This window comes from Gavialis gangeticus, unplaced genomic scaffold (assembly GCF_001723915.1).
Source record: "Gavialis gangeticus isolate Ggan-Ray unplaced genomic scaffold, GavGan_comp1, whole genome shotgun sequence".
Taxonomy (NCBI): Eukaryota; Metazoa; Chordata; order Crocodylia; family Gavialidae; genus Gavialis; species Gavialis gangeticus.
Genome location: NW_017729031.1, coordinates 8,674,977 through 8,687,275, shown reverse-complemented (window position 1 = coordinate 8,687,275; position 12,299 = coordinate 8,674,977). Strand labels below are relative to the sequence as shown.

Here is a 12,299-nt window from a genome sequence, read left to right as displayed (position 1 = left end):
CATTAAAAGCATTCTGACCTGTTGTGCTCTTCCTGAGTTGATTGCAACAGAAGACTTGCTCTATTTGTCTATAGTAAAAAAACCCCTAAGAGTTGGCATTTTCCCAGGGGTGCCTTGAGTCTAAAAAGCATGAGAACCACTGGCCTAATAGTTGAGACAAAACAGAGAAGTACAGGGTTCAGGTCCTTGCTTCTGGGACTGTATGAATTTGACATCATAGAGTCATTGGCTGCTGTTCTGGCTCCATTTAAGACACTCTCTTGGGAGATGTGGGTTCAGATTCTTTCCAGATCTAGACGCTGAGGTGAGAGCTGAACCCACTGAGCTGTTAGGTAGGAGAGTGGTGCTACCCTGTCATCTCCTCCAGTAGCTATTTTATGCAGAGCCAGATCCATTTGAAATGCATTGACAATGCCTAGTGAATTAAGCCCTGCAGATGATATAGATGGAGGAATCCTGGTGGGGCTTAGGTTTGAGATGGACACTGATCTGCTCTGCACTGTCAAAACTGAGGCACAGATGTGTAGCTAACTATTTTGATGAAATGGGGAGAACAGTGCTGAGCATTGGAGAGTGGGGTGGTGGGGTATGGAGAGTCTTACCTACCATGGTATGGGCTCGCCACACTCTGGGGACTGCTGCTGCTGCTGTGGTTTGGGCTTGGGGTTGCGGGTAGGATGGGTTCCCTGTAAGCTGGCTGCAGAAGACCTAAAGGCACAGGCTCCTTGGGGGCTGCCATTCTGGTGCTTTCTCTAAATCTGTGCTCAGGGCTATTGCACTTATAGTTATACCAGTGCTGAGGCTGTCCTAGGCACATCCAGAGGTAGACATTTTAGGTTCCCAAGGAATGTTAATTTCAAAGACATAGGTCTTAATCATACAGGTTAGGTGCCAGTTTTGTAAATCTAAATTTTGGACTTGGGCATCTAATTTCCTTTGTGGATCATGCTGCTCTTGGCATTTTTCAAAGACACCAGGGCACCAGTGACATCAGAACAATCCCATTGGTCACTCATTTTCATTCAATTGTGCATTGCAGGGCACAAACAGAAGTGACATTTTTTGCCCAATCTGGCCACAGAAAGGAGTCTGTAGCCATGACCAAACACAAATGCACAGCTGCAGACCACTTCAAAAATGTCTGATTGGGCAAAAATGTGAACCCTCATTGCATGAGGGGGTCAGATGAAGACATTTCAAAACACAGAGTCTTCTGTAACTTCTGTCTGCGCTGCTTCCCAGCTTGTTGCTGTTTTTAGAATGGGAGGGAGGAAAGGGAGCAAAGGGAGTTCAGTCTGGAGTTTTTTCAGTCGCTGCTGGAGGGTGGGGTGGATGTATTGGAGTCCTGCCGAGGTGAGGGGGCTCTAATTCACCCACCTCACCCTCCAGTGCTGGCTGGGGAACCCTTTGAACTCAGCTTTCTTCCTCCTCACCCTGTTCTTCTACCCCCTTCTGCAACAGGAACAGGCTGGAAGAGAGGAGAGGCCATTGCTAGGGGAAACCAGCTGTAGGCTGCAGCCAGCAGCTAGATTCCTTCCCCCCCATCCCCAACAGTGAACTGCTGTCTGTTCTGGGGGATTGTTGCAACTCAGAACACTTCCTACAAAGCATTCGCAGTTACAGCGGGGAGCTGCACTTCTGTCTGCACCCTCAGTGCTTTGCTTTTTAGCAGTTCATACCACCCAAGATAATGCTGACATGGTGAGCTTTACAGTGCACAGAACATGTGGGAAAAGGATACCAGGGAACATACTGAAGTATTCCCTTGTACACACAAAAAGCTTGGTTCTTACAATGCATCTATCAATGCAAAGTCTGAATTTGCACTGATATATGTATCTATAGATGTGAAATGGTGGATAACAAGGATAGATTTTGATTCCTCTTTGAAACAGAAGAAGGGAAGACCCAGCATCTAGTTTTCAACTGGAGGCATGAAATACAAGGAACCCGGTTTGGGAAGAGTAAAGAATCTGATTAATTTGCAAATGAGATTTGTATATTTTGATACATGCAAACAACAAGGATGTTGTGAGGAGAAATTTCTGTATTTTTCCTTGAATTGTTGGGAAGGGGAAGAGTAGGACTATGGACAAGCACTACATGTGTGTCAGGAAATATGCCTTTATGTGGAAGAGAACTGGCTTTTCCAGAGAAAAAGGCACCTAGCTGACTGGTCCCTTTTCTTGCACCAGCTTGAATAGATGTGTACTTGAAACTGGGATATACACCCAATATCCCACAGTTCTCTGTTCTCCTTTCCTTCTTTCAAGGGGGAGGGAAGGAGAGCACCGGCTTCCTAATAGGACAAGCTGTAAGAGAGCTTGGGGGTGGGGGAGGGGGATGGACGGACCCTGCTGCTGCTGGACAGTAGTGCCAGTGCCTCCCCCTCAAAACATGGGTCACCCTGGATCTCTGCAATGGCTGGGGGAGATACTCCCCTGTGGCTCCAGTCATCATCTGCAGGGGAATACCCCCATCACTTGATTGGAGGGATGGGATGGGGACATTCTCCCATAGCTAGAGCTATCCTGCGGGTCTAGGATGGTTCCAGCTGCAAGTACATCTGCCTCTTGCCCTGTGTAGAGCTCTGGATGACCACAGGGCAAGGGGCAGGGGTGTTCCTTAGCTGGATATGTCCCAGACTGGGATGGCTTGAGCTGTTACTGCCTTTCACCCCATGCACAACTCCAGAGATGTGTGTAGGGTGGAGTGGGGGGATTCTCCCACAGCTGGACTCAGACTAGGATGGATTTGGCTGCACTGTTTTTGTTGCCTAATCCCCTTCATAGATGGCAGTGGCCCTGGTCTGTGCAAGCGGCAGGAGGCAGAGGCAATGCAGTTATCTCCAGCCGATGCCCACATGGTATCAGCTAGAGATAGCTTGTCTGGCTCGTGGTGGGTGGGGGAAGGGGGGCGGTAATCAAAGGAGTAGCCTCTGTTGTCCTTGGATGCAGAGCTCACCTTTCCAGATAGAGGACAGCAGCTTGTTTATGTCTTTTCTCAGCATGTTTTCCAGTGCTGCGAACACTCTGAACTTTGCAGTGCTGGAATTGAATGCCTGTTCCTAGCTGAACTCATATCCCTTTTGTGTGTATTTACACAATAGGAACTTTTCAATTAAAATAATAACATTTTAATTATTGACATAATTCATCTTGATAAAAAGAAAACAGTCTCTTGATAAACCATTGACTGTAGCCCAGAAGAAGAAAAAGATATTAACCCTGTCCAAGGAGGACTTCTTCCTGGGCTAGGGAGTATAACATGATAAATGATGAAGGCCTATTGTGTTTGATCCTGCTCCTAATGAAGTCAATGGCAAGACACCCCTTAAAAACTCCAAGCCCACAGCTAACTCAACCTTATCTCAAAGTAAAGGAACTCGGGTCTATTCTTTGTTCATTTCTCTTCATTCATTTTCTCTCCTTGCTCTGAGTATATCTCCTAATTTCCTTAATTAATTGTTTCTGCTTTCATCTTTCATTTCTCTCCCACTCTGACATTTTTTTTATATCATGTCTCCTTCACGCTCCATTTCTCTTTCTCTTTGTTACTGTCTCACTTGTTTTGTCATGTGTTTAGGGAAGTATTCCAAGCCTTAGTAGGGTCAGGGAGCCATATGTAGCTTGTCTAAAACAGGGAGCATCAGACAGGCAATGAAGAGACACAAAGGGATGGTATGCTCCTTCTGTGTCCCAACAGAAGTTTATGGTGGCTCTCTCTCAAAGGGTATTGGGGGAGGAAAGGGTATTGTCCTGGCCAGTTCATCAAAACTATGCAACTCCATGAACCAAGTATGATTTCTTATGATTACAGGGGAAGGAAAAGGGTAGAAATTATTATAGCCCTGTCACAGCAGATTGCATTGCTATTCTTCCTTTTGCTACTGGATAAGTGTCTTTCTCTAAAATTAGTACAAGTCTCTGCAGGAGTTTCATTTATGCTAAGCTATAGTTAAGTTAAGACACTGCCAAGGACCTTGGAAGAAACAGGCTTCACTGACTGCTGGATGACCTGATAAAAGGCTCAGTGAGTGAAAATGCTAATTCAAAGTAATTGTAGCTGAACAAGTTGAGGAGTTAAAGGTTGGAATTTGCTAGAAAAGTAGAGATAACAAGAAGCGAACTGTACTTAGCAGGGGAAAGCTGAAGATACTCAAATTCAATAAGGGAGTGAGCTAAAAAAGCCCAAACTCAGCAAAGAGTGAGTTTTAGATGCCTGAACTTGGAGAGGGGGAGCTGCACTTGGCAAGGAATGAGTTGCAGATGTCTGGACTTGGCCAAGAGCAAGTAGAGAGAGACATCTTGACAAAGAGCAAGATAAGAGTTGGGACAGACTGGGGGTTGCAAAACTTGTCCGTAAATACAAGGGTTGTAAGACTTGTCCATTTGTAGTGACCTACAGGACATCTGTGCATATAATGCATCACTTACTGTTGTCTGGGCAGTTTCGATGATTGCTATATGGACTGTTTTATTGATGTCTGCAAGAAAAACCTTCGTGAACTGTGCATTGATGGCCAATGCTGGGAATCAATTGCTTTGGACTGCTGTGAGTGGAAAGCTGCCGTGAAGCCGGGCCTACGTCACTTTGAGATGGAGAGGGTCAATGATGAGAGAGAGGAGGCATCAGAGGCAGGCAAGACAAGATGGTATTCGTCATGCCGGCACAAGCTCAACCAAGTTTGTATGTGCAGCTTGCTGAAGGGTCTGCTTGTTGCGCTATGGACTCCTCAGCCACTCAAGAAGCTGTGGTGTTACTCAGTAACCCACCAAAGGCACAATCTCCATGGTCTCCTGAGACTGATAGCTGCCAATGATGATACAGACCTGCTAGCATACTGTCCTGAAAGACAATAAACCTATCTGAGCTTTCAGCACCAAACTTGAGTTCAAGACGTTCTTTCTTTGTCACACCCAGTCTCCAGGAGGTTGGTTGCAGGCAACTGCCTCTTAGAGCACCCATCCCCAGCAGCCTGAACACCAAGAGCAAGGGCAGGCAGGAGGCAGGTTGGGAATCCTCCCAAACCCCCAGGTGCCTCATAACAACAGCCTCTTGGCAACATCTGTTTGTCTGAGCCCTTTACAAAGAATTCACATCTAGTCTTCTCAGAATAACTCCTGAAACTGTTCAAAATAAATACAGAACGCTTACTACAAGCAGGCGATGTTTTCTGGGAAGTAGCTTTCACTTAGCCTAATATTTACAGTATACACATAAATGTATTTAATGATGTTGTTTAGCTTGACATCCAGGATATATCTGAACTGTAAATCTACAGACTGCAGTGACAGGCCTGCTTCAAATGCCCTGCAAATACCATGCTTTCTGTTTATCTCAGAAACCAAAAGACAGCAGTCCCAATAATGGAGACCAGCCATCCTGTTCCTTGTGTAGCCCAGACAAGGGAGGTGCAGGAAATCCTTGTGTATATATTTGTTTCCTTAAGCGCTGAAATCAGAATAACATATAGAGACCAATGAAAATACCTGGTGTCACAGAAATAATTCCACCCTGTTTTGGCAATAATAACAATTCATATTTTTTAAATATTTGATAATCAAGAATGGTGAAGAATCAGGTTGTATTCTAGAAGACAAAATGGGTAACTCCAAGGCTTGCTTTTAGTAAAAATGTATCCTGACTTCATAAAATCTTATTTAACCTTGGGGCAGTAACTAATCATTCCTTTTTTTGTTGTTGAGAAAACAGTAAGAAACTCTTTCCAATATTCTCTTTAAATGATGAGCTAGTCTTTTAGAGACCTGCTTTTGAGCAGTTTGTGAACTCCTGATGCTTGAATTAAAGTTTTCTTATCTTCTTGTAAAGATAGTAGACATGTCTTGCATTCTCCCAAAGCAGGATCAATGTATATTTACAAAATATGGGATTTTGGAGAAAGCAGTTAAGCAGGGTAGAAATTCTAATCCATTTTTAACTTCAAAATAAAGCATCCAAAATCTCCCGAGACTAGAATTATCTGATAACATTTTGCTCGCAGTTAGTCCTAAAGCTATCATGATACATTGGGAATGATGTTCGTTGTAGCTAAACTTCAGTCTTAATCAAAGATCAGGTTCACCGCATGCTCTACTTTTACTTTACCTCAGAGACTGAGACCAAGTCCTTGTGTTTCCTTCCCACAATTCATTCTTTCAAATGAATGCAGAATAATAGCTTAACCTAGATAGCAGGGTGTTAAAGCAGTGTTGGGCAGCAATGCAAGAAACACTTTTCACTTACAGCTCTGGCTCTTTAACATTCTTCCTGTCATGCAGTGAACTTCCACTGACTAACACTGTGTTCTCAAAGGAAAAAGCTTGTTCTCCCTTTCTGCAGAACAAGTATAATTTTAAAGGGCCAAGTTTTATAATTGCTCTTGCCTTTGGAAGTCAGAATATTTGCAAGCTGTGGCTTGCAGAAGTGACCAGTGTGAGTAGTCTGACCAGGGATTTTTGAATGGGAACAAAGTACTGTCAAGAAATGATGCAATTCACAGCTCATAGATGGATAAAACCAGAGCTGGTGTGTACCTGGGCTTAATGGAGAAAGATTAGGATAAATGCCACTATTACTTTTAATGCTGGTTTAAAACAGATATCAAAGTTATTTATTTTTTACGGTTGTAGGTCAAGACTGAGTCTCCTAGGGTACATACAGGTGTTAGGGGGAGGTTAGATTATATTAAAAATGGCCACCTGCTCCAACTTAGTTCACCCAGGTGTAGATCGTACACTTAGATCCCAAGTTAGCTGGATCAAAGTGTGAACTGTGCAGAAGTTCAGGACAGAGCTTGATCTAAAAAGGGCTGACCCAATACAAGTTAACCCGACCTCAGAGGCAGCCTGACTTTGATCAGGTCTGGTGAGAATGATCTACCTGAACTTCCCAGTACAGCCCCAGGGCTAGGAAAGCCCAGCCTCTGGCCCCAGCCCCAGGGCTGCACTTTCCCTACCCACCCCCCTGGCACCAGGCTATTTTTAGCCCCCAGATAGACAACCCCGCTACGGAGCAGCCAACCCCCCTGAGCTTGCCAAACCCCCATCCCACAAACTGCTTCCAGTACTGGTTTTACTGCTGTTCGCTGGTCCTGGAAGCCAAGGAAGTAAGTTGGGGTGGTAGGAGGGGTGGGAAGGATGAGGGGTTGGTTTGTCTGGGGAGTGTAGTTCATCTGATGATTGGGGGGAGGGGGAATTGAGGGGCTAAAAATAGCCCCTGGTCTGAAGGGGTGGGGGAGAGAGCCCCCCACACTGCTAAACTCCCCCTGCAGATTGTGAGAGTCCCCTCATCCCACCAAACCTTCCTGGAGCCCACCAACCTCCCTGTAGACCCTGCTTGCCCTCCTGATCCCTCTGAGCCCCCTGCCACCCCCTGCTCCCTGCACAGACCCTGCTAGCCTCCTCAATCCCTCCCACAGAATCTACTTGCACCCCTGATCCCTCCAATCTCCCCTATGGACCCTGCTTGTCCTCCCATCCACCCACGAGCCCCCCAGCCTGACTTGCCTTAGATCAGGTGGCCATTTTTAGGGGGAAGTTGGATGGAGTTAACCTTCCTGAATGTACATACCCCTAGAGTCAATAGCATTACACTGAACAAGAGAAGAAACTCCACACAAGGGAGTTAGTAGTTATTCTTAATTTGTGTTGGTGATGAGACCTCAGAATCTGGCCTGTTACTCAATCAGTTCATATTATAGAAAGTCAGTTGCCATGTGTTTATTTTTACCAAATGCAAAACCAGTGTCTGTATGTGCTTGTTTTTTATCTTCAACTTTTCTAAGCTAGTAAATTTGAAAGTAGAGCAATATATTTAAAAAAAAATCAAAAGAAAGTAATTCATGTTATGGTTAACAGGCCTCAAAGTTTAGTTTAGCCTTCAAATATGATGTCCAGAGTATAATTATGAAGACCTAAAGTTATTTACTCATTCCATAGGTTGGTAATCTTATCTGTGGAGGTTAGAAGAGTAAAGGTATGGTATCACCTTCCTTGGTTATCTGAACCTTTAGTAGATTGCTTATATTAAGGGGTATTGCCAAGATAAGAAAATTCCATCCTGGCATTGCATTTTTAACAAACCAGAAAGATCTCATCACTAACCAATAGGAGAGGAATGGTAGGGCTCACGTAACAGAAACAGTCACACATCTCAATGTATATTGTCTGCAGATTGAAAAATACTTCTCTTATTGAACTGCAAGTAAGCCTGGAAACCAGAACGAAGTCACCATTTTAAGAGCCTTTGGGTAGATTGTATTGTGGGATATGTTAGAAGCATGTCATCATTCATTGGTTTCAGGTGGTGCTTGTTAATGGTGACCTTCTCCTCTGTTCTGAGAGGCAGTACAAAATTTATGCATTAAGTACAGTTTAGGCTTAACATTCAGAGGCCTTGTTCTGTGTTTGTATTGGAAATGAGCTACCTTTGAGGTCCAATCCCATGACATACTGAATGCATACATATCCTACTGCCAGCATATGCAATTCAGAAGTGCTCAGCATCAGATCAAATTGGGCCTTGACTTTTTAGGAAGATAGGATCTGGAAAAGGTATTAAAAGCTTTGTATTGTTATGGCTGCATTTTTTGCCTTTTTGGCTCATCAGAGACCAGAGGTGTTGAAGTCTATCTGTCATGGATATTGCCACTCAGCTTTAGAACAGGCCAGAATCGTGACAAACCTAGTGCTTTAGTTGCTCAGTAAATAACATGCAAGTCCAGTAGTCTTCCTTTTTCTAGTTATTGAATTCATAAAGAGTATAAAGTATTCAAGGCACGACTCTAGTTTTAAGAAAACAGTTGCACAAGAACATCCACTTAAATGAATTACAGGCTTTACTGTGACAGCATGTGAATCGTTCATTAATATCAAACAAGAAAGAAACACAACTGAGAAGAAACATAGAATGCAGTGTTGCCTTTGCTTTATATCCTACTGCTTTCATGTTAGGATGTTGGAATATTGTTTTGTCAGTTTCCTTTAAAGGTTAAATAAAGAAGTAAAAATTCCTTTAAACATGAAGACAATTTCTGAGGATGTAAATCATTATACGAGTGATATATAATAATTATATCTCTCTTACATACTGTAATAATGGTCATGTATGTATGTGTGTGTATATATGTATATAATTGTGTGTGTGCGTGTGTGTCTGCCTGACTTATATAATGTAAATCACTCATACAATGATTTACATCCTCAGAGCATTTTCCAACCATGACTAATCTAGCATTTTCAAAAAGGAGGGGAGCATGTTTTACTGCAGAGGTGGGTTTAAAGGATTAGCCGGAGGGTGGTGAAGTGCAGAAAATGTATAATTGAAGATGTGTAAGTTTCCAGTGATACACGGTGGAGATGATGGAGGATATGATTAACTTTGTTTACCAGAAAGTTGCTCAGTTTTCAGAAGCCTGAATACTGAACTGGTTTATCCTCCCAACTGCCTTGCAAAGCAGACAGGTGCTTTTATCACCATTTTAGAAGTAAAGAACATGAGGTACAGAGATGAAGAGACTTATGCAGAGCCCCACTGGAAGCCAGTGGCAGGGCCAGGATTAGGATATAGTAAATTCTGAGCAGCTACTTGGTCCACTGGAGTGTGGGCTGGGAGATAGATGATTCTTATTTGCAATGTTCTTAATTATCCTGCAGAAGAAAAGCATGAAGTTAGAGAATCTTCCTATCCACTTAAAATGAGTGGGAATGAAAGTTCAGCTCCAGATACAAACATGCATTGCACGTACTTGAGACGGTGAATGAGCTAATGGTATCAAAGTAAAGACAGGACTGGCCTTTAGACCTGTATTTGTTATTCTTTTCCATAATACAACTGTGTATAGTCAAGGTGTCTGTTTCGTTCAGCCATGATATGTAGATCCATACATGCATCTGCATCAAACTTTTAGAGATGTTTGGGGTCTGAGCTTCTGTATAAAATCTTACAGAACTCGATTTGACTGATTGACGTAGGGTGGGAGTTTGGCTCAACCGTCCATTTTTGTCTTTTCTGTGGCCCTTGATGCCAGTGATCTGCTTTCCTATTTACAGGATGTGATCATAGCAGCTCCATTAAGTTTGATTTTGTCCAAAATAGCAGCAACAACAACAGTTCCCTCTCTCTTTTTCTCTAGGTACAAGATACTGCTTCACACAACACAAGCTGGAAGACAGTGGAAAGAGCATATCTGTCACCAAGCGATGTGTGCCATTAGAAGACTGTTTGTCTACAGGCTGTGTAGATTTAAAATACGAAGGACAGAAGGTTAGCAACAAAAATGATCATTTTTGGTATAAGCTACACAGAACTCCTTAGCTTTTAGCACGAAATCTGACTTGCACAGCAGGTGAAAGAGTATTACCAACATTGTAATATCTCTGCTTTTGATCAGCTCCTATGTTTTATGTAAGTGGTTATATTTCACAGAATGAAGGAACTATCCCGTTAACCAGGAGAGAAAGGGGATTAGGGCCAAACCCTGCTCATTACGAACTGGGAGCTGCACCACTGATTTTTCTGGTACAAGAATTTGGCCCATCTTAAATGAGAACATATAACTTCTGTAAGTCAAGAAGAAGAAATGTACAAAAGCGCACTCACGAATAAGAGGAAATCCTGATGTCCTTACTCAGACTTTCTTCTGCAAAAAAGCAAAGGAAATGTTTTTGGCTGAGCAAAGGCTAGAGAATAGCTGGAGTAGTGTTAGAGTTACAAAGTGTATAAACAAAGAATGAAAGAGGCAATAGAATATGAAAGGAAAAAGGTAACATGCTCCCTCCATCTTCCCTGAGGAATTAAAATGACAGATCTTCAAGATGAAAGCAAGAGAGATGGCTAGACATTTTTGATGGTATGTTAAAGACCCAGCTAATGCCTCAGGGAAGAAAACTGTTCTACTCTACTTGAAAACAGTTTTACTTAGTTACACTATTATTTTTCTCATCCAGTTCTTTTTAGTGAATAATAACATTGTCTTGTGACGTGTTTTTTCCACCCCAATCTCATAGGGTGCCTATACATGTGCTCCAACACATGCTAATTAGAATACATCAGAGCAGACTCAATTAACCCTTGCCTAGGCTCTGGGGGCCTCTTGGGGCTGCAGCGATCCTGCCTTGGAGCCTGGCTGGCAGCAGAGTGTATGGCTCCAGCTGGCCAGGCTCCAGCTTTGGGTAGTGCATGCAGTGCTCTACGTTTTTTTCCTGTGGGCTTTTCTGACCCCTGAATATCCATGAGATAAAAAAAACCCCTCTGTGTTGCTCCCTTGCAGTGTGGAGAGCAACTCAACATGCGGTATGTGGCACTACAGATGTGTCTGCAGCGCCACACATCACACGGCTGCACTCATCTGGACACTGCCACACCATAGTATTTGACGACAAAAGAAGCGGTGATTCAGCTCTAAACCAATGACTACTTCTCAATCCATTGATTAGCCTCAGCCCCTTTCTTTCATTAGTCTCTCTCAGTATAACCTCTGCAGGAATCAGGCTAGTGACCCTGTTAATTGGTAACCAGGAAACCTTTTCTTTCTCCCTGAAATATTGAAGAATGGGAAAATATGGGAATGTTAATCTTGATTGGATGAGATGTTTCACAACTCTTAATTACATTGGCATTTTTCCAGTAGTTCAGAGAAGCAATTTTATGAGACCCATAATTTTATGAGGCATTCTATTTTACCTGGGTCCCTTTAAGGGGAGAACTAACTTCCTATGACCTTGAAAAGGGTTCATCTTACCTCTGCATAGTGCCTGGCCAGCTATATCGGCTGTTGCAGGGATTGAACTGTTGACTGCCCCATATGTTTGCTGCATGTGGTTTCTGCTGTGTAACTCCTGTTCTGCCCCAGGACTCAGGTCCAAGTTCCTAGGTAGTTCCAGGTGGCCCTGTGTAACATACAGCCAAAGATACTTGTTTAAAAATGAAAGTTTTGGCTCTTCCAGACCACAGCCTAGGACACCCATCTGTTCTAGAAATTTCTCATAAGTGTGTGAGATGTGGCACTCTCTATTAATCTTGTAGTATTCTTGACACTTTATCAACTTTGACTTCATAATTACCCTAGACAAATCATGTCTCCAGCACTCTCCAGAACAAGGCAGTGACTGAAACTATACTGTCTTCAGTATTTACATTACTGTTGTTCCTAGACATCTCAACTGAGATTGGGACACAATTGGCCAGACACTGAAGAAGTGTAGACAGTTCCTTAGAATTCATGTTCTGTATAGGTTGATTTGACAAAAGGACTTGGGTGGGGGGGCGGGAGGGAGGGGCAGGGAAGGGGTAGATGA

General features: G+C 43.2%; 1 protein-coding gene across 1 annotated transcript in view; it reads left to right on the top strand.

Annotated features, from left to right (window-relative positions):
* The window catches only part of LYPD6 (LY6/PLAUR domain containing 6), a 65,840-nt gene that overhangs the window by 51,769 nt on the left and 1,772 nt on the right, over positions 1-12,299 (top strand). Inside the window, exon 4 of the mRNA XM_019522437.1 lies at positions 10,136-10,266. Coding sequence (XP_019377982.1) covers positions 10,136-10,266 — 131 coding nt within the window. The remainder of the gene's footprint in view (positions 1-10,135; positions 10,267-12,299) is intronic.